The sequence below is a fragment of the Strix uralensis genome, chromosome 17 (assembly GCF_047716275.1).
Source record: "Strix uralensis isolate ZFMK-TIS-50842 chromosome 17, bStrUra1, whole genome shotgun sequence".
NCBI classification, from domain to species: Eukaryota; Metazoa; Chordata; class Aves; order Strigiformes; family Strigidae; genus Strix; species Strix uralensis.
The window spans coordinates 17,915,018-17,938,436 of record NC_133988.1 but is presented as its reverse complement, the minus strand read 5'-3'; the positions used below and the strand labels follow the sequence as shown (position 1 = coordinate 17,938,436).

Sequence of the window (23,419 nt, the reverse complement as noted above, 5' to 3'; positions counted from 1 at the left end):
TCAGTGCAGCCAGTTTTGTTAAAGGAAGTTATAGTTGCAGTTGATTATTTAAATTAAGGTAGCTTTATTGTTTTTAAGAATTTTAAACATGATCTCTGCCAAGATGATATCACCTATCTGTCTTAATACCAGTTCTTATGGAGGTCATATATTCTCAGTGGAGCTGACAAAAATTTCTATGACTATGGAAAAACATTTTTTCATGACCAATGTACTTATAAATGAATGCTGTATGGTATGGCCACCTGTGAGGAAGTCCCAGTGACAAAGTAGGTCTCATGAGGAGAACAAAACAAATACTTTTCTTCATCCTGTAATCGTGGCATCAACAAAATATCACGTAGTTTAGAAACCAGGGAGAGAATCTTGCTTCAGTTCTAACTGTGGAAGATGTCAAAAGAGAAGATACCTCTTTTTCTTAGTGTGCTGCTCTGTTCCTTCTGATGGACTGACTTGGTCCTGGTGAGCAGTCAAGTGCATCATAGAAATATTATCCATATTAGCTGTGCCAGAAATTTGAATTGTGCTGCCTGAAATACCTGTACTTAAATTAGAGTTTGCACTGCAGAAGTTTATTTTGCTCATGAAAATCTCAGATTTTGTCAGAATTACAGCAGGAAGCTATTGAGGCTAAGAACATAGCAGGATTCAAAAAAGTTCCTGGAAATCTATATAGATTAGAGTAACATCTGTTACTATTATAGCTGACGGCTTTGAAAGGGGTGGCATTTTAAATTGCGTGGGAGTGAGCATGTGTTTGTGGGGTCGTTTGCTTGCTTGTTAACACAATTTCCAAGGATCATGGGTCAGGATGATCTCTGGCATCATAAACAGTATCACTGGAGTCCTTGCACTGAGTCTGTTGTTCCCTCTCAGACATTCACCCAGTGTTTGCCCTTCAATACCTTTCTTAATTTATGATTGTTCATTTCCTCAGTTCCTTCTGAAAAATGATGTATGAGAGTTCTTTAGACTGTTAGCCGTGTGTTTCCTTGAGCATTGCGTGGAAGTTCAGCTCCTTTCAGAAATTTTTTGACATGTTTGAACTCCTTTTAGGCCCTGGGTAGAGGTTATACTTTTTTTTCAAGTGGAATATTGCTCAGGTTAAAATATTCCACATTCCTTATATACAATGAGCATTTCTGTAAGACTGCATTGGATGTTCTTGCCTGTAGTGACTCTGAAGTGTTGGCTCTAAGCTGTATAAAATCAAGTTTTCCACTCTTCTGGTAATTTTCAGGAACAGAGGGTAGTGTAGAAATTAGAACAGTGTGAAAATTCGTTAGTTACTCTGACTTTAATGGTTGGAGAAGTTACAGAGTAGTTTTTAGGTTTGCCCACTGAGAAGAATCTTGCACAGTTGTGGTGCATTTGTTAACTTCAGTGGGTTTCAGGAGTAGGCAGAGATGTGACTTGTTGGAATTAAAGAAGGTGCTGAATCTACAGAGGAAAAAAGTAAGTGAAGATGAAAGGAAATGTGAGGAGAATGGTGTTTCCTTTGGCTTCTTTTATTTTCCTACAGCGAATCAGCCCTACATGTGAATCAGGGTATCTCTGGGTAGTTACCTCCGCTGTCTCTGGCACATGGGTACTCACCAGCCCCATTTCCCTACAGTACCTCCAGCCATCTATGGCCTTCTGGTGACTAATTAGCTCATCAGGGTTTCCTGATCTTTGTGTTTGAACATCTACTCTAATGCTGCTGAATATTCATATTCTGTTCTTGCAACTTCTTAGGTCACAGCAAACAGACCACATGATGAAGTTTATGGTCAAATACAAGCAAATGTGTGAGTTATCACACTGCTTGGCATAAAGCAACATGTTCAGCTCTAATGTTTGGGCTATTACTCAAAGTAGAGCAATTTTCCTGTCAGTACTTGAGAATATATGAAGTTGTTGTTTGTCAGCTTGATTGAAGTAGCAAAGCAGCATGCCAACACATTTAAAGATGTACTGCATACAGAATGGATTTTCAAGGATGCAGAAATTTGCTTTTTATAGTGCTGTTAGTAATAATGTCAAGGTACATATTAGCTTATATTAGCAGGAGTGTTATATAAAGGGCAACTACACAGATGAAAGGAACAAAGTTTTTTGTTTGCTGTACTGTAGACAGGACAAGAAGCAGTATATTTACTGATACAAAGGAGATCTGGCATTCCTCAGGGGTCAGTATTGGGACCGGCGCTGTTTAACATCTTTGTTGGGGACACGGACAGTGGGATCGAGGCACCCTCAGCGAGTTCCCCAACAACACCGAGCTGTGTGGTGTGGGGACACGCTGAGGGAAGGGATGTGCCATCCAGAGGGGCCTGGACAGGCTGGAGAGGGGGGACGTGCAAACCTCATGGAGTTCAACAAGGCCAAGGGCAAGGTTCTGCCCATGGGTCAGGGCAATCCCCAACACAAATCCAGGCTGGGCGAGGAGGGGATTGAGAGGGACTCTTGATCAGGGGTGTAGGGATAGGATGAGGGGTCATGGTTTTAAATTGAAAGAGGGGAGATTTAGATGAGATCTAAGGAAGAAATTCTTCCCTGTGAGGGTGGTGAGGCCCTGGCACAGGTTGCCCAGAGAAGCTGTGGCTGCCCCCTCCCTGGAAGGGTTCAAGGCCAGGTTGGCGGGGGCTTTGGGCAACCTGGGCTAGTGGAAGGTGGCTCTGCCTGGGGCAGGGAGGTGGGAACTAGATGGGTTTTAAGGTCCCTTCCAACCCAAACCAGTCTATTATGCTGTGATGTTAGGAAAAATATTGTAATTATGAAAATCATGAAGCAGTGTAATGAGATTGCCTGTGTAAAACATAGAGTCTCCTTCAGTAGAGAAGTTTAGAAACAGTTTGGACAAACACCTGTCAGAAAAAATTGGGTATAATCATAAGGAAAAGAAGAAAACAGTAGTTTCTAATTTGGTGCTTTTCTATTGTTGTTTTTTGACTTAAGAAAAAACAAAAGTCTATAGACCATTTTGATGCTTGAGACAGGATGTCAGTTTGCAGCTTGCTTCCCTTTCCACCTAAAAATATGCCTCAGCTTGCTCTGGTAATGTATTTAAGCACTGAAGTTGTTGTGTTGTGGTAACAATATATGATATTCTTAACCTTTTTCAGTCTGCAGGATAAAAAATGGATGACACCAATCTCAAGTATATTAGTCTAAACCTTTAATGAATATTTCCAAGTATTTTGTATATTACCATATGTACATGTTGCCTGTCGCCAAATACAATTATTGCAGAATTCACAGCTGTCTGTGATCAGAGTTGTACAAAGATATTCTTGCTGAGTTTTTCAGGGTCCTTGGGACAGAGTAGGGTATACCTGACAAAGGCAGTTAGTGACTGCAGATGACTGACTGGGGAAAATAAGGAGAATAGAAAGTTAAATGAGGAGAAAGGGTGTACCATAATGATACAACTAGGACTTTCTACAGCTGACTTTAAATAATAACCATTTTTATAATTAGAAGGCTTAAACCTGTTTTTCTTTGTTATTGCCTGAAGTTGACAATCCAGGAAGGTGGCTCTGCCAATGATGACTGTTCTGTTGCTAAAATAAACTGTGCCCCACTAATTTCTGTGAGTATACCCAGTTCCTAAGACTCATCCTTCCCTTCCCATTTATGAACAGTTTGCAGCCTTCAGGTAGCTGGATATAGCTGTTTGTGAGCAGATGTACCAGTGCAAGTTCTTTGGTTTGAAGAGAATTTATACATTCTTCCACTGTCTGTGCATGTGTGTGCTTCTGTGTGATCTACGTATTCAGCTTTGGATATTCGGGCATCATCTTCATGTTCACACCTGCCACCTATTCAGATAAACTTCCTTACCTGGCGACAATGCTTCGTGTTGTAGAATCGCATAATATGGCTGAGGAGGAAAAACTTGTGAATATGTGGAGTGCAGCATACTAAAATAGACTGCAACTGGTCTTGTGCCTGAAGAAGGCAATATGTCTTCTAGGAGACATCCTTCATAGGGAATGATATGTTTTATAAGGCTCTTTTCTGTTACTTCTGTATGCCCAAAAAGTCAGTAGATAAACAATTTACTTTATGAATTCAGAATCAGATCCTTAAAAATTTGTTCTGCAGTAATGCTGATGGCTTTAATTTCTGCTGTACATTTTCTAATATTTTTTTTTCCTTTTTTGAGTAGCATTTTGTAACACTAATATATGATTTCTCCCCCCTGCCCCCCAGATTTCTTTCTTTGGATCAAAATCTTTTGGAAGAAGAAGTCCTGACAGTCCCATGTTGAGCAAAGCTGAATTTGTTGAGAAAGTTCGCCAGAGCAACCAGGCTTGCCATGATGGCGATTTTCATACAGCAGTCGTGTTGTACAATGAGGCTTTGGGAGTTGATCCTCAGAACTGCATTCTCTACAGTAATCGTTCGGCAGCCTACATGAAAATCCAGCAGTATGACAAGGCCCTGGATGATGCCATCAAAGCACGACTTCTAAATCCCAAATGGCCAAAGGTAAGAAAGTACATTTGTCTTCTGGGGAAGGAGTAACTCCTTTGGGATTGTTATTCACATATGTAACACCTAATGTAAACAAGTGCATATATTTCTGTACTAAAGTCTGTTTTCGCTAGAAGCTCCAGATAATAATATCTTTTGTGTTTAAAAGTTATCTGACTTGAATTTCCTGTCGGGTATTAAACTGTTTTCTGTGTAAATATATTTTTCCCCAATGGGGGTGTGATACTATATTACTATTTTAAACCAACATGGTTTCTGGGTTGTGAAGACCAGACATCTCTCAATGTTAAACGTAGTCACCGTTCAGTAGCATCCAGGAACATTTTGTTGCAAAACTTCTTGAGAGGTAGCATGGAGATTCTTATTAGTGATGGAACAATAAGGCCTTTCAAAACAGTGTTCAAAGAGTGTTTATGTGTAGTATATTTTGGATACACATTTGAAGAAATGTGTATCTTAGCACTCTCAGTGAGATCTGACTATGCAAGGAGACATTTTGTAAAGGGTAAATGGTGTTGGTTGCATGTTCCTTCCCGCTAGCTGCAATCGATTGCTTCAGTGACTGACTCCCCCTTGGCTAGCCCAGGGCCAGCCCTTTACATGCTAATCAATTTTAGTAGCATCTGCTCCAGATGCCATTTCTCCTGTCAATCCCTCACACAGTCTTACTAGCCACTTTGACTAAAGATGCAATTTAAGAGTGGATTCATCTCCCGGGTTTCTCTCTTCAGAAATCATGGCAGGTCGCAAGCATAATGCTCTTCATCAGCTGGATTCCAAACTACTGAAGTTAAGTTTCTTTTTATTTCAAAGCAGATCACTATAAATCTTGTATTCTGTTTTTCAGTTGTTTATTAGCTTCTAGAAAAGCCTTATCATATGCTTCTTTAAGACTTTGATAATTACTTTGCCCTTACTCTAAGCACAAATCCAAACTCTGCTTGTTATCAGCTCCATGTGTTGTATACCTTTAAAACGCTGCCTGCTCCCTTTGTTCATCTGTCATTGCCTGTATCTTGTCTGGGTATTTAGTAGTCCATTAACTAAAACCACGAGTGTTAGTCTAGTGGCCAACTGCTTAGCAGTTACATTTCCAAACTCCCCATCAGTTCATTTGCTGTCCTGCAGTAAATAGACACACTGTTCTTTCAGTCCTGCATAGTATATTTCCATATGGCAAGTGGAAGCTGTTGCATAAAAATATATATATAAAATAGTGTTCCTTCCACTGAGAACACAGGATGTTTCTCCTAGATACATGTATATGGTTTGAGGATTCAGTGCTGTGAAAACTTCTGCTGTTTCTGCAGCTCCTGAGATGACATCTTGCTAACTGAGGTATGTGTCTGCTTATTTCACCTCAGGAGGGGTGACAGGGATTGCACCATCTGAGTGCGTTTGAAGGCAAAAGGCTGCTGGTATCTCTTCATCAGTACAGTCTGTGTGCACAGGGTCACTTTTGTCTCGGCCTTCAATCATGTGCAGGCTGTGACAGCTACTCTACTGGACTGGAGGCACGTCTTCTTTTGGTAATTCTCTTGGTCTCTCACCAGGAGAGAGAGCATCCTGCAGGTATTTTAATTAGATGCATCTTTCTGAAGGAAAAGAGCCTGACTTTTCTTCTCCCTGGCCCCCGTCAAAATTTGGTGTCTTAACTCTGGAGTCAAGAAACTGCAATTTTACACAAACTTTCTTACATGAAGTTTCTCTCTTTAGTGAGACCAGAAAACCGCTTTAGAAGGATGTTGTTGAAAGTGTTTTCTACAGCTCTGCCCACTCATAATCACAAAAGGAAGACCATGGGCCAGGGGAGATCCTTCCCTTTTTTGATCCTATTTTTTGGAGTTGCCATCTTGAATTGCAGCACTTTAATTTGTTGTTTTATTTTCACACTTAACTTTTTTACTTTCTTTTTCTTTTCACTTTTATACTGCTGTTTAATCTTTCTTAAAGAGCTTTAATGTGTTCTCCCCATTATTTTTACTAAGCCTGTCTGCAATTTACTGTCTGAATCAGTCTACATTAGAGAGAAACTTGCTTTGGCAGGGATGATTTATAAGCTTATAAGTTTTTGTTTGCCTTTTTTGTTTTTTTGCCATTAACTTCTGTCTTGTATTACTAAATGTTATAAAAGATTTTGCATAGATTTGTAGGAAGGACTGTGTTTAAAAAAAGAGAATTGAATTACTGTCGTTAAACTCTAGATTTCCAGGTCAGTTGTCTGAATGCAGGGAGTTAGAAAGTATAAAAGCAAGGGTGCTTTTGCTTAGTTTTGTATCCTGTTTCTAAGAAGTCTGGCAGTGATTTACTATAGAGCTCACTTAGATGAAAAGTTGTGAAAGGATTTCATAAAAGAATACTTTCAAAATGCCAGTCACAGAAGTATAACAAGACCTTTGAAATGAATCATTGGAATAGATTTGTGGATCAAAATAGAAAATAAGATGGAATATAAGATTTACTAGCTAAAAGGCTATCTGTGTTAAATGAAGGCATTATTATCAGTCTGTTGAATACAGAAATAATAGACTAAGGTGGAATAGAACAACAAAAAACATTTTTAGTAATGAAAAATGAGACTTTTTTTCAGGTAGACTATATTATTGAGTTAAAAACTTGAAGTAACTCTGTTTTAATTCTAGTTCTGCTATTAAATGTCCACCCGACCTTGAGCAAGCTCTATGTTTTTGTTTATTTTTTTTTTTTTGCAAAAAGGTGAGGAGTCACTTTTACAGAACATTTTGAACCTTATTGGTAGAAGTAGTAGTGGAAAATCTAAATGATGTTGTTATGATATTTGACCTGAAGTGAAAAACATTATAACAACTGCTGTTGTTACAAACTTGTGCTGTAAACCAGTATAGACTTGGTTCATGATCCATGCTGCTCCTGGGGCAGTTTGTTAGATGACTTGTGTATTTATTCCACCACTTTTTCTTTCTGTTCCAGCCCAGAGTTGGCTGATTGTATCAGTTTAACCTTTTCCATGGCCATCGGCCAATAAACATCCCACAGGTCCACTGTCAGCTGAACTTGAAACTTGGTCCGTCCCTCACGGCAGAGCTGTGAAATGGATTTGTCCCTCGTGCCTGACCAGTGGAACACGAGCGTTCCCAGAGCGCAGCACCAGCGAGTTGCCTTCCGCCTTGGAGCCCCCACCTCATGGCTTTGACGCCAAGCTCTTAGCAGAGTTGAGGAATAAATCATATGAGTACAAGTAATTAGAATTGTTGGGTTTAAGGCTAATGAGTTTTGCAAGGGTTATACAATCAAGTACACAATAGTAGCAGCTAGTCTTTCAGAGACTGTAACGAGATTTAACGTGACTCATCAGATCATCCCGCATCATTTTAATGTGGAGGCTGTGTCTCAGCCATGCCCTCTGTGACAGTAGGTGTATTTCAAGTCTGATCTGCAGTGAGATCTGATCTTTTATTGTCATGGTTCTTTTAAGCTTTTCTATGTAGAAACAGATTTTTGATTTCACTTGGACTGAAGGTACAGTAATGGCATAAACATGAAATTAATTTCCCTTCAAGGCCTTTCATTAGCTGGATTGAAGGTCAATAAGGTGTTGAACAGGAAATTATTTGCAGAGGTCAGAGTTGGGCTGCACTGTCTGCCTTTATTTACACAGTTATGGTAGAAGTCTCATAAAAATGGCTTGGCAGGGAGTGCGTCTTGGCTTTCAAAAAGGAGCCATCGTGCTACTACAGTAATTGAGATAATGAAAACCCACAGCTAAGTGAAGTATTTTTTTATCCTCTGTGTGTTGATTCCATCTGGAATTGTGATTTTCACACTCCTCCTGCATAGTACTTCCCTTTTGCTTTGAATTCTTGTTTCCCCAGAAGTCAGCTGCAGTGACTTAGGTTTTAGAAGAAAACGAGAAATTTTGCCAGTCCCTGTTTGTCATTAATTTGGCTGCTCCACAATGAGGGTGACTGTTGGCTTAGGACATCTGTGTCTACAAATTGAGGCCAGTCGCTGCCACTACATCTTCATTGTGTCTCTTGTGTTTGTGATAGTTTGGTGAGGATTAGTTGCTTTAGCTGCAAGTCTCATCCGAGGAGGAGTTCCCCATCAAATGTTCCTTTTCAAGCCTTCAGCCCTCTCCATCTTGTCTCCTCCATTGTGGAGTTGTAATTTCTCTTCATGTGCCCTTTCTTGTTCTTGGTGAGTGTCCATTTTTTCCTAGTTTTCCCGTTTCTCCAAATAATTTATTTAATAAATCAGCTTTTTTCTCTTAAATCTTTCTTTCATATGTCTACGACAAGCAAGGGCATACTGGGAGCCAGAGTTAGTGAAAGTATCTGTCTTAAGATAGAATTGGAATTGAATCTTATTTTTAGGATTTTTTGGTATGGTTTTTATTCTGAATGTCATTAGAAAGTTTACCTTTAATTCCTGACAATGCCATGATACTTGTCAGCAGGATGTTTTGTAAGAGGACAACATTGTACAGCTATGCTGATGAGAACCACTTCAGTGATAAAAAGCTAGGTGAACAGGCTTAAAATACCTACCGGTGACAGAACAGAGTTTACGGCTAAAATAAATTCTGCCTCTGCATTTGCAATTATTTAAGTGTAACTAAATTGACAATTTCAATTGAATTATTAGCTGGGATGAATGGAACTGAAATACTGAAGTCTGTTGGTGATACTTTCCTGTTTAAAAATAATACATGTTAATTCTGTTTCCATAAAATATCAGCAAGGGCAAAGAAAGGGAAAGCTCATTTGAACGTCCAGTTAAAAGTCCAAGCCTATTAACTTTGAAAGACACAGCTATTAGCTAAGCCCTACTAATTTTTGGAGCTCTTAACAGACAGTGAAATTCTTTCTGCTTTCAAGATACAAGCTATAGCAACTAGTGTGAGCTATAGTCCTAGTGTGATTAACCTAAGTCAGTGCATAAGATAAACGCTAATTACTTGTAATTATTTTGCTGCTATGAGATGTCTGTTTATCTGCTTGGGGGGGATGATGCATCTCTCTAGACTGAACTGTATTTTACAATATTTTTTTGGCATTTCCATGAAACAGTGACAGAAAATAGTGCTGCAGAGGGATTTTAGAGCTCGCAGTGGCTGGAGGTCTTGAGTTGCTCCTCTTCCTTTATGGAAAAAGCACAGAGGAGTCTTTGTTTCTTTTTTATTTAGTTGAGGGACAGAAACACAGATGAGTTTTCTGACTGAACTGGAAAATAACTTTTGGTCAGATGAGGCAGAGGCAGTTAGACATTATCCTGGCTACCGGGTGGTTTTTTTGTCCATCTTCTCATTTTACTGACAGATAAATAGGGTGGTTACCCACCCCCCGATGACATTGTAAAATGCCAGTCCCCTCTTTGGGTGGTAACAGCGGGATTGCTAGGTAGTGTTAGTGTGTCCTCAACTGGTTACTGGGAGCCATGCTTATCCAACAGAAATGCTTGGGAAGTAACAGCAGAGATGGGAAATCCTGGAAGGGAGGCAGCTAAGTTTTTGTGGCATGTTTTCCTCATTTTCAACATTTACGTTTTCTGAAAAGTGTATTTGTATTTTTATTACACAATTAATTCTAATTTTAGCTAGAACAAGGAAAGGTGTACTTTGGGGACTAATTGGCTAGTCTGTTTTGAACACAGAAATTTCAGGTTGGATTGGATATCTGATATCAGAAAATATGCAGTGGTGTTTATAAACTTACTACAGGCCTAGATGGTTGGTTGTTGGTTAAGCTTGGTTTGCAGAGCTATCCCTACATAGTACATGGATACTTTTTTTTTTGTGTGTGTGTGTGCAACTTGTCAGTGTGAGACAACAGGAGGGCACTGTCTGAAGTCGAACACTTATGTTGCATATTTCAATATCAAAGCTGCTCTATGGATTTTTTTTTAATAGTTATTTGACTTTTAGTGATAGAACATAACTGGGAAAATTGAAACTTATGCATACAAAATCTAAGCAATTTTATTAATTAGCCAGAAGAGGGAGCTTAACAGGTATAGCTGGTATTTTGTTTAAAAGGCCTGAGTGTCAAATACAGAACCCAGTTTCCTTTTACTTGGGAAGTTGAAACGTTAATTTGAATCCAAGTTTTCTGAGATTTAAGCTACTAAATGTAAATTTATTTTTTTCCTCCTTTATCTTGGGTATGCGTTTACAGTGCTAATGGGGATTATCACAATCTTACATGTGTTTGAAATAAGTGTATTTTCACGCTAACCAGGCCAATGCATTAAGCTGATCCTTTGTTCAGAGGATGGCAAATAAAAACAAAACAAAAATTATTGTGAAATAAAGCTGTGAAATGAGACAGTGTAGAAAGTGGTTGTTATTGCTTTCATGCTTTCAAACATAATTGTCTACAACTTTTTGAATTTTCATACAGCTTGTATTTCCAGTTAGGGTCTTGAGTTACTTTACGTTTCAATCCCTCATCCTCCGCCCTCCAGCCCAGTTCTCTCGAGATACTTTTTTTCTTTTTTTTTTTTTTTTTTTTTACTTCTTTTGAATCCTGCAAATTCTGAGCAATGTTTCTTTAAAGTAACGTAACTTTGTTTCGCTCCTTTCTGCACTGGAGCTCATTCGTGTGCTGTATCCCCAAATGAACTCCTCTTAGAGGTGTGTGCTCTCACTGCAGTTATTGTCTTGTGAATTTAATTTTAAAAAAAATAAAGGCTAGATTGTGAAAATCTGTGGCTGAAAGACATTCTCTTAATACAGCTCCCCTTCCCACCCCAAAATCTGTCTTTAAAGCATTAATTCATGTGGAGTAATAAGCAAGTGTATTTTTTTATACAAATACATCTGCTTATCTGCTGCAACTTTAAACCAAACATGAACAATGAGAAAGCAACTGAAGTAAGAAATGTTCTGATCTGTTGCAGATCAGAATAACTTACTGTGGGTGTTGTGTTGTGTGACTGTAGCATGTTTATTACAACAGCACACAAAACTGTAGTGTTTGTCTGAGGGGACTGGCTTGTCAGTCCTGCTATTTTAAAAATATTTTGTGTGCATATCACTGAGAAATGCAAAGGTAACAGAATATTTTGGGAATACCCTACAGGAGAATCAGATCAGGCTGATTTTGTTCTTTGATTTCCCACCAAACAGTTTTCTTTGTTTTGATGTTGATGATCAGGCTCTAGAAAATTTTTATTTGGTTTGTCTTCACAGCTGTGCAGCCTGAGTATCTTAGGCATGGTAAATGAAAATGGAAGGATATATATTCTGTGACTCTGACACCTGTACAGTCTGTTCTTAGTTCTTGCTGATTTTGTGATATGGGTTTTTTAATCCTCACATTATAGAAAAAATATGCTGTGGCTTAAGTGGTTTAAATTTGGGCCTAATTCTGTGCTCAAATGTAGATTTCAGTAACAGTTGCAGATGTATACTAATTTGGGCATTAATTATAGATAGAGAGCTGGTCTCGGTGCTATGATAGTGTGAAAGGCCTACTGCTACTAAGAAAGCAAAAATACTTATGTAAGTTATGTTCTTTCACTAATCCCAAATAAAACCATCCCAGTGCACGTTGTAGGGTTAGCTTTGGAGAGTCTCTTAAGACATGTGGCATAATTTGCCCTTTCCCTAACCAGACTTTTGTTGGATTTTGACTGCTTGTTGCTAATGGATGCTGTAGACAAACAAGCATGCTGAAAAGTACATGATAGTTTCTGTATTTTTGGGATGATTTTATATAGATCTTGCAAGACACTTATTTAAATCTGTTTATACTTATATGCCAAACTGTTCCAAGGGTAATGCAACTATAAGTAGAACTATTTTGTTTTCTTGAATCTGCGTAGCCTTTCTTGATCAGGGTTAGCCACAGATTTAGCTGGGGGGACTTCCTTGCAAACATCACAAAATCGTTAATTTCACAATCTAACTACAAATCTTTAATTGCTGTCAATGTTTTTATCACTGATTTTTATTATTTTTAAATAGATGGGCTAGAGAAACTGGGCAAATTGTGTAGGAAGAACTGTGAGTTGCTCCAGAAAAAAGAAATGCAGAGTAAAGAAGTGAGGGTAGACAGCAATAGGAGTCAGAAATGGTGACGGTTCTGCATATGCCGAGGTTCCACTTTCTCAGCCAGACCAGCTAAAACCTAAAGGATAACTGAAAGTATCTCTTCGCTCGTTAATTTTGGTGGTGATAGCTCTTTTTTCTTACAGAAAGAAGCCCTGCTCTGTGGTGGCAGTTTTCCAGAGGCACCATTTGCTGCTGGGGAAACATTTCCCTTCCTCTCAGGCTGCTGTCCTCATGATCTTGCTCCTGCAACCCCTGACATGCGCACACGCGTGCATGCGCTGGTTCCATCTCTTTCTCTTGTTACTCTTTTGTTTTCCCCCCAAAGCCTCCACCTCCTTTGTGTCACACGATCGCTTATTGGCTGATTGATTATTACAGAATTAGCTCATGTTTTGCAGATGTTTTCCCATTTGGCTTTTTTGCAACTCGTGTAGGAACATCCACTTGCAGTTTTCATATTTGTTGTCAAACTAAACTGAAGTTGGTGGGAAGCCTAGCTAAATACGGCACGTGGATCTTGGCCTTTGATAACCTTCTGTGGTAGTGAAATTGCCTGAAAGATGAATGTGCCTCTCAAAATACGTGAAGCATGGCTTGAGCGATCCAGCATGCCTCTTTGAAAGTATCACACTGCTCGGAACAGTGCTGTTTTGAATCTTCTGTAAGTGCTGAAGAAACACTTCATGTTTCTTCATGTGCAGAGGTAACATGTAAAATATTTTTTTCCGAAATATTCAAAGAAAAGCTTAAATGACAATTTTTTTTCTGATATTCAAACTGGCGATATTCTGCATGGTAAGAAGACCCATTATCATCAAAGATCTGTGTTCTGGCCTTCAAACGGACAAACTTTTGGAAATCCTCTTTTTCAATTCAGTTACACTCCACATGTCTGGGTTTGCACCTGTCAAAAATTCGTTAGATCCAACAGTTGCTTGGGTATATTTGTTACATTTTATTGACTGGGCTTGACTGTGTCAGTCCAAGTATGCAAAGTACTTCAAGTGTATGTACTCAACCTGTGTCCTGTGTTCATTGCTTTTGCTCTGTTGGACCCAGCTACATAAATTAGTGTTTATTTTATCTGTGATCTCTGTTTAAATGAAAGATGCAGACCTGTTCAGTATGTTCTGCTGTACTTCTCAGATATTTTTACTTGAATCTTGATAATATAAAATAGATATATTAAATACTGCAGGGTGTTTTTTGGTAGAGCAACATTTTGATGTTTATATCTTCATATTTTTTTTAAAAAAAAAAAAGAAAAAGGAATTTTTCATTAAAATCCCCCAAATCTTCCTTTCCCTAGCTGCTGTTTCTAATAACCCCTGTGTGAGGCTGGTTTCAATCTTCACATTCTCTGAGATTTTATGAAGCATTTTCTGAGTTCAGAGTTTCTTTGGGGGATGGGAAATGACAGTGTCTTAGAGAAAAAAACTTTCCAGGGTTACAGAATCACAGCACTGCCGAGGTTGGAAGGGGCCTCTGGAGATGGACTAGTCCAGCACCCCCTACTCAAAGCAGGGCCAGCTAAAGCAGGTTGTCCAGGACATTGTAGCAAGACACCGAAATTCTACAGAACAGCTCATTCTTATAGTACAATGATAAAGAGGTATCTGAACAAATGGAAAGGTGACATATTTAAAAAGGATGCAAAGAAATGTTATTTTCAGATAGTCTATTCTTGGTCCATGGGAGTTGTTTATCGCAGTGCATTACTGAAACCATTAGTGTAGCTGTACTTTGAAAGGACTGGAAACTTCCAGATGATGAGCGTATCAGAATTACAAAAAAGTTCAGGATGAAGTAGATGGATAAGAAATAATCTTAAATTTCTGGGGACACCAGTCACTCATTAGTGCAGATTTTTTGGAGGAGGAGGGAGAAGGCTGACTTGTATCTTCAGATTTCTCTTTCCTTGCCATCCTTGGGAGCACCGACTGCCAACAGCGCTTGGCAGGGACCAGCTGGGGTGGAGCGCTGGTCCTACCTGCGCCTTGAGTTCCTAGTGGTGTGTTTCACTCTGTGCTAGGATGGCAACATTAAATATTTGTAAGGTGAGGAGCAAACATTTGTTTTATTACGATGTGGTGGCTGAGATGCACTTTGTCTGAATCACATTTATTTTCCTCAGGCTTATAAGAACCAGTATTTCGGGTGTTTCACCTTCTTTTGTGTGTGTGTGTGTGTGTCTTTTATTCTTTTACACTGAAATCTGAATTTGGTCATCTTGACAAACAGCTAGATGGTTTGTTATTACCTCGGCCAAAGGTGCAGAAGGAAGCCGAGCCCGGGTGCCTGCGGAGCCCGAGGAGCGCTGGGCGTGCGCCTCGCCTGCCGGGGTCCCCTCGCTCGGGGTGCAGCCGCCTGGTGCCCCGCGGGGGTGCCCGCTCCGGCCTGGTCGGGGGCGGCTGCGCTGCACCTCTCTGTGCCACCGGCACTTTCACTCTGCGTTGTGAGACCGCGGCGCATGTATGCTTACCTATAATCGCTCAGGAATTTGTGGCAAGTGTAAGCACCGTGACTGCTGCTGTAGCAATCGATACAGGCAATCAATCTACTTGGGCAGTGCTTGGTTTCCACAGTCTGAGTCACACAGAAATTGTCAGTGATGGTTTTGTCTTTAGAATTTGTCATCTTTAACTTTCTGCTTGCTTTTTTTGTTGGCAACAATAAGCCAAGTTTACCAAACAAACCAACCAAACATTTTTGTCTAGTATGCACTTTGCAAACCTCCAGATGTACACAGTCTAGAAGATATTCATACCGGAAGAATCATTCTGTAAGGTAACTTTAAAACAAAACCACCACCATCAACAAATCTATGGCATGCACAGAGTTTAACAGTAAATGCTATCGCAGCATTGTCTAAGTATCATGGAACTTTCTAACTGCAGAAGCGTGTTCTGCCTTTGACCAGCTGGGAAAGGAGATGTTCAAAAGCCTTTCTGTGATAGGAAAGGAGCAGCCCTGGAGGCATATGTGGGGATTTGATTAAGATAATCTGTGTCCAGGTGTCAGCACAGGAGGTAAGATAACATAGTGGTGAGAGTACTTTTTCGTTTGGTTTTCAAAGTGCCGAACAGGGACAAAAGCTGGCTTTATTTAAAATAAATGTCTGAGCATTTGCATCATTCCAATTCTCAGGCTACTGGAAAAAATTGCGAGCATGTGGCAGAATAAGAATAAATTCATATGTGTCTTTATACTTAATTGAGGAGAACAGAAGGAGATTTTAACGATAACATTGCATGTAATACTGGGGAAGGATTATGCTCTTCAACTTCTGTTACCAATTGATTTGCCTCTGTGACTCCAGTTCTTCAGAAGCACAGAAAAGTTTTAAGTTTCCAATATTTTACATAGTGCAAAAAGTAATTTAAGATACTTATTCTATCTTTACAATGTTAACGTGTGAACTTTTTAGTACTTAAAAAGTGAGTAATTAATAATTGAGCTTATTATAACTTACTTTCTTGGAGAATAAGTGTTTTGTCTTGACTGACAAGGTTTGGGCATATTTTTGAAATTTCAATAAAGACCTTGTTTGTCTTATTTCTGGGGAGAAATCATTTTTACTAATTCACAAAAATAACTATAAGAGAAGAACTTATAAAAGAGAAGCCACCAAATATGTAGCTGTCATAACTGAAGAACTGGTTTTGGAGCTTAGTTTCTGAATACTGAGTGACATAGGTGTTATGGGACTGAAAAGAAGCACATCAAATAATGTAATCCAGTCCCATGTAGACAATTATCATACAGTCCCTTTCATAAATTGATAAAGCTCTATTTTAAAGCAAGGTGGGTTTTTTAATTCCTATTCATTGAATTGGAGGTTGCTTTAGTATTTTAGTACTCTAACGGAAGTAGGTTTTTAGACAGCTATAAATGGTATACAGACATATTTGTTTTGTAGGGTTTCAAGTGTTGTCTATCTATATACAAGTTAATTAGAAATCCCTCATTATGGAACTTGTAAAATCATAATTTCTGTTAAACAGGTGATGTTTAATTTATTTTAAGTTTACCGGAGAGATTGCAGAGTGAAATGAAGCAGGTGATGCAGTAGTAAGCAGCCTCCTCTGGTTAATGTAAGATCTTTTTACATACAAAAGGAAAGCCAAATGTGATCTGAGCAAACTCCATCACATTCAATTTAAAATATTTGCATAGCAAGGTAACTCGTTTAGTGGTAACTAGATAATAGTTTTGATTGCATGGGAAAACAGGCCCCTTCACAAGTAGAAACAGTTTGACAGAGCCCTTAACAAAAGGTCTAGTGATTTTAAAAACCAAACAAACCATACAAAACAACCCCCCCAAATTCTTTCTGAGCATTGTGCAAAAAACAGGAGTTAATCAAACCCTGACCAATTTAAGAAATGTATTGGATTTCCTTAATTCTAATAACCATGCCATTTTGCTTCTTTATGTAGCTTGTAGTGGCTGTGTTTGTCTTGTTACTTACCATGGTTAACTTCTATATTGCTTTGAGGTGTTTGGCAAACATTTTGTACTGTTTGAGCTCAAAAATATTGAGACTATGCTTCCCAGCTCACCTCCTGGTATTGTGAGGAGAAAAATTTCTGGTCTTGAGTGATACTCCACAAGTATGAATGTAAATGTGAACTATACCTAGTGGGATTCTAAGAACTAAGTCACCTCTTTTAATCTAAGATTTGGTCTTTGAGAAAAAGCAGGCAGTATTTGGGTGAGGATAATTAACTGGGTTTTGTCATTGATTTATGATCTTAATCTCCCAACAGAAAAGTTGTTGATTAACAGGAGATGGCTTTGTCTGACCTGAATGCATTTGGCTAATAGGACAGTCACAACCAAAGTCTAACGTGGAAGCAAGAACCACAAAAATGAATGTTTTCAGCACTCTGAGGGGTACCTTGATTTTATTTTATTTCTTTGTGAGTAGAAGGATGTTGACTGAACAGTTTAGTAACACCGTGCTATTTGAAGACCTGGGTGCTGGTGATGAGTAGCAGTGTTCCCTGAAGAGCACGATAGGCTACCAAGTGAGAGGGAGCCAAGCTGGCTAACGAATTTGAAGATTGGGGTTCAACAATAGTCTGTGATTATGTGCAACTCTTTAGGCCGTAGAGCAGGTAAAAATGTTATTTCTTAAAGCAGGGACACTTTCAAATCAACCTGGTTTTGAGCTGCTGCAGTGCCTTTTAGAGAAAAGGTGAATAGTTCGGAGAAGTTAGTTGATGCAAGAGGAATGCCTGGTGTGTATGTAATCTAAAAGTAACTAGAACAAATTACCACTTTTCATCAGGTGCAAATCGCTCTTACGATCTTCGTCTATGGCCTCCACTTCATTTGAAAATGTGGCTTTGTATATGTAGACGGAGAAGTCTGTAAGAACAGAAAGAAGGGGGGATTTTGAGCCATGAGGCCTTTGGGTATTTGAAATGCAGGAGAATTTTAGATGTTGTCATGTAACTGTAGGGGAATTCAACAAAATAGCTTGTACTGGTATTTTGTTAAGTGACTCCAGCTGTTAGTCATGTGACCAGTCCTTTTAAAAAATTAGAAGGGACATTTGCTCGTCTTCTTGTACTTCTACTGACTGCTTGTATATCTTTATAAATGACCCTCATGTGCTGCAGCAATCCATAGCAACCTAAAAGTTTCTCAATGAATTGCGAGTGCCCACCCACAGTTGCATGTAAAACTTTGGAGCAAAGAATGTGACTTGACCACATAGTTTTTTTCATGAATAGGCCTCTTGTTTTTAATCTGATGAGCAAGGAACTTTCCAGTTCTGTCCTCTGCCTCACAATCTGTCTTTAATTTGCAGAAAGATGCATTCCAGTTTTTCAGGCATTAAACTGTTTAACGGATTTTTTTGGCTTTGGTAGAACTCGCTGTGTTATGTTATCTTGAGGTTCGTGCATTTGTTTCTATCTTTTCATCTTGCAGACTCGCAGCATAGCTGAAGTTGGATGGGACTTCTGGAGATCATGTAGTGCAGCCCTGGCTGCTGAAAGCAGAGTCAGCTAGAGCAGGCTGTCCAGGATGTTGTCTAGTCGGGTTTTGAATATCTCCAAGGATGGAGACTCCGCGACCTCTCTGGGCAACCTGTTCCAGTGTTTGACCACCTGTGTTGGTTTTGGCTGGGTCAGAGTTAATTTTCTTCATAGTAGCTAGTATGGGGCTGTGTTTTGGATTTGTGCTGGAAACAGTGTTGATAATCGAGGGGTGTTTTGTCATTGCTGAGTGGTGCTTACACACAGTCGGGGCCTTTTCTGCTCCTTACCCCACCCCACCAGCGAGGGTGCTGGGGGTGCCCAAGGAGCTAGGGGGAATCCAGCTGGGACAGCTGACCCCAGCTGACCTGAGGGACACCCCAGCCCCTGTGGCGCCATGCTCAGCACCTACAGCTGGGGGAGAGGGAAGGGGGGGATGTTTGGAGTGATGGTGTTTGTCACCAAGTCACTGTGATGCGTGATGGAGTCCGGCTGTCCTGGGGATGGCTGAGCACCTGCCTGCCGCGGGAAGGGGTGAATGAATCCCTTGTTTTGCTTTGCTTGGGTGGGCGGCTTTTGCTTTACCTATTAAACTGTCTTTATCTCAAACCGTGAATTTTCTCACTTTTACGATTCTCTCCCCCATCCCAATGTGGGGGGGAGTGAGCAAGTGGATGTGTGGGGCTTAGTTGCTGGCTGGGGTTAAATGATGACACCACCCTCACCAAAACATTTTTTTCTTATGTTTAAATGGAATTTCTTGTGTTGGAATTTGTGCCCATTGCCTCTTGTCCGTTCACTGGATACCATTGAGAAGAGCCTGGTTCCATTCTTTTACTGTTCCCCATCAGGCATTCATGCACATTAGTAAAACCCTGCTCCACTGAAACCTTCCCTTCTCCGGGTTAAACAACTGAAGGTGTCTCAGCCTCTGCTCATATGACTGATGCTTCAATCCCTCAGTCATCTTTGTGACTTTTTCCTTGACTTGGTCCAGTCTGTCCCTCTCTCTCTTGTATTGGGGAGCCCAGAACTGGTCATAGCACTCCAGATATGTTTTTATCTTATATTCTCATTATATATAGATTTGCCTGTTAGGGTTTTTTGTTGCTGTTGTTTTCAGTGCCTTCTTCCCATCCCTTCTATTTTCTCCTTTTTTTTTTTTTTTTTGGTCTGGTAGAGTGAAGCTGGACCATGTACCAAAGTGAGCATCACTAATCTGGTGGCGGAATAATGCTCTGTATCTTTGTCTATTTACTTATATGAAGACACTTTTACTTTTTTCCTTCTTTTTGGTCCGTGTTTGGGGTGAATCTCCAAATTAATAGTGTGTTGTTTATTGTGATTAAGGGACTGCAGTTGTCTCAGCTTTCTGTACCCTTCCTCTTTCTTAGTGCTGCTTTCTGATAATACTCTTGAATGGAATGGCAGGTTTGTGTACCCTTTATAGTAGGATGTGTACATAATTTTTTCCCTGCATTTCATATAACATGTTCTTACTGCCTGTAAAGTGGGTGGGGTAGTTCTGTTCTCATTTTACCAGTTGGGAATAGAGAGAGGGAGAGCGTTGGTTCTGTTGTTTAGTGATAACTTGTGTTGGTGCCAAGCCGTGCTGTTGCATCCATGTAACGTGGTCCCAGCAGTGCGGGTCTGGAAGCCGCACAGCTGCGTGACTGCAGTGCTGTAACCTGAGCTGGTGGATCTGGCCTCGAGCATTACATCACACTGACGTGGCTCTGTTGCTCTTGGTTCTGGACCTAGGACAGCTGGACACACTTTTAAGCAATTTTTCCAAGGCCAGGCAGGGAGTCTGTGAAATACTAAGTTTAACCCAGGTCCTAGTCACAGGATCATCTTTTGTGTCAGGTTTTTTTCTAATTAGATATTTAAATAATGAGCAGCATGTAGTATTTTGACAGCTTTACAGAATTAACATTTTTCCTAACAGTTAAGTTTACTGGAGAAGTATTCCATCACCTTCTTGGCACCACAAGTGATGGTTATGGTATTGCTAGGGGAAAGCTGTTGTGCAGATAAGCTGTATAGGTGCTCCTTTCTCTAAATTCTTACACAGGAGTAGGGGGAAGGGGTGTGGCATGTGTGATGGACAGATGACACTATAGTTATGTCATCCTAAAAATTTTTTTTCCCATGTAATGGTTGTCTTTCTGAGATGAATATACAGGAAAAACTGCTCCTTTCTAAGAAATCAGCTTACTGCGTTAGAATTTGAAAAGCTTATATAGGTACTTGAGTCTCAGCATGCAACAAATCAACACAAAATTTTCAAGCATTTACTGTAGGGTTTCATTATTCTTTTCTGCATTCCCAGGTAGCCTGGGAGGGATACAGAGAAACTGTCTGAGCAGCCAGGGATCGGGTTAGGAAGGCCAAAGCCCTGATAGAATTAAATCTGGCCAGGAACATCAAGGGCAACAAGGAAAGCTTCTGTAGGTATGTCGGTGATAAAAGGAAGACTGGGGAAAATGTGAACCCTCTCCGGAAGGAAACAGAGACCTGGTTACCTGGGACATGAGGAAGGTGCTCAATGACCTTTTTGCCTCAGTCTTCACCGGCAAGTGCTCCAGCCACACCGCCCAAGGGGCAGAAGACAAAGGGGGGGACTGGGAGAATGAAGAGCCACCCACTGCAGGAGAAGAGCAGGTTTGAGACCATCGCAGGAACCTGAAGGTGCACAAGTCCACGGGACCTGATGAGATGCATCTGCAGGTCCCGAAGGAACTGGCGGATGAAGTGGCTCAGCCACTGTCCATCATATTTGAGAAGCCGTGGCAGTCCAGTGAAGTTCCCACCAACTGGAGAAGGGGAAACAACCCCCATTTTAAAAAGGGAAAAAAGGAAAACCCAGGGAAGTACAGGCCAGTCAGTCTCACCTCTGTGCCCGGCAAGATCACAGGGTGGATCCTCCTGGAAGCTGTGCTGGGGCACATGGAAAATAAGGAGGGGATTGGTGTTGGCCAACACAGCTTCACTAAGGGCAAATCCTGCCTGACAAATTTGGTGGCCTTCTACAACGGGGTTACAGCGTTGGTGGGTAAGAGAAGAGCAGCTGACGTCATCCACCTGACTTGTGCACAGCATCTGACACTGCCCCACACAACATCCTTGTCTCTAATTGGAGAGCCGTGGGTCTGACGGATGGAGCACTCGGGGGATCAGGAATTGGCTGGAGGGTCGCACTCAGAGAGTTGGGGTCAGCAGCTCCATGTCCAAGTGCAGAGCAGTGACGAGCGGCGTCCTCAGGGTCGGAGTTGGGACCGGCGCTGTTTAACATCTGTGTCGGGGACACGGACAGTGGGATCGAGGCACTCTCAGCGCGTTTCCAGGTGACACCAAGCTGAGTGTGGTGGTTGATATTCTGGAGTGTTTTTACCTCTTTTTTTTTCACCTCCCCAAACCCTGAGGTGTTAGTTGCTGGATGACTTTTCTGATCAGCTTTCAGCTCTTCCATGGTTTCTTTTTTCAATTTGCTTATTCATAAAAATGAGATATTTATTCCTCTTTTTTTTTTTTTTCCTCAGCATACAAGGATTGAGTGTCCTCATCTTGGAGATTAATTTCTTTCTTAATATCATAATGGTGACTCACAGTCTGGAGTTGAGGAATTGTGAAGAATTACAATGAACAAAGCACACATGAGAGGGCGCTCTGTGCTTAGATATTTCAGAAGTAGTGACTAGGATCTAATTTAAATTGTATATAGTTATTTGCATTTTTTAGATATTTCTAAGAGGTATTTAATTTTTTTTTTCCCAAAGTCCATACTGTTCATACTGCTTTTTCTTTTTCTTTGACATCAAACGGGTTGGCACGAGAGTGCTAATAAATCAGGCTCCCTGAGATTGTAATGTGTATCACTGATGCGGAGCAATGGAAGGAGAGCAGCTCTGTCTTACAGCTGCTTTCTAGAATGCTTTGCTTTAAAACTTACATTATACATACACGTTTGTTTTTCTTTGTATTTTTATTGTTTGTTCCATTTTTTTGTTAACATAGTGTCTGTAAGCCCCTTATTCCCATTTATTGTTCCTTTTGCCACATTGATGTTACTCGCTGCTTTGATTAATCAAATCACAAACAACTGTGCCTCAGATTCTTTTGGTTTTGTTCTGCAGCAAATAGTCCTATTTTTGTTAGGTGTTTAGCATCCTGGATTTATACCGATTCTCCAAATTTGTGATGTAGTTCTGGCTGCACAAGGATTAGAATTTGAAGGGAGACTGTTTTAGACACTGTGGATTAAAAGGACTGCAGTGAGACTTCCTATTTTTTGAGTGCTACCAATAGGTGGCTGTATGGCAGTGAAGAACAGGAGGAGATTCTAAGATGCTGAACCTGGATTCCTCTGTAATAGAAGGGAATGCTCTTGGAAAGCTGCATTTCTTGTTTGGGTATACAGTCTGATACATCATGGCGTGCCCGCACATCACTGGATCCTCATCACAGACCTGCAACCTCAACCAGTCTCTGAGGAAATTAAATGAACTGGAGAGCTTGGGAGAACAAATAGACAAAAGAAAATACTAAAAATGGAGAAAGCAGAAAATTGCCTTGACTAACAAGCCAGTAGAAAAACTTAAGCGTACCATTTACACAGTATACTGCACTGTGCCAAGATCAAGAAAACCCAACTAATTAGTGGTGGGGCTTGCTGAGAGCTACAAGGTATGTGCACGGCTTGGCAGTTTTGCCTTACTGGCCTTTCAGCAGCACCAGGGGTTTATTCTGGTAACATTATTCCCACCATCTCACCTCCCTGTAGCCAAGTAGGTTGTGAAGTGTACGTAGTAGTGTAAAGGTAGGAAATGCAGCACAGGAATAATTGCTGCATTAAGCATAGACATTTTCCGAGTCAAAAGCATGATGACAGTTCAGAGTAATGAAAGCAGGGGAAAAA

The 23,419-nt window shown here is 40.3% G+C and overlaps 1 protein-coding gene across 2 annotated transcripts in view; it reads left to right on the top strand.

Annotated features, from left to right (window-relative positions):
• TTC28 (tetratricopeptide repeat domain 28) overlaps positions 1-23,419 on the top strand; it is a 189,264-nt gene that overhangs the window by 9,096 nt on the left and 156,749 nt on the right. For both annotated transcript variants that reach the window (XM_074886761.1, XM_074886760.1), the window contains exon 2: positions 4,198-4,476. In XM_074886761.1, coding sequence (XP_074742862.1) covers positions 4,198-4,476 — 279 coding nt within the window. The remainder of the gene's footprint in view (positions 1-4,197; positions 4,477-23,419) is intronic.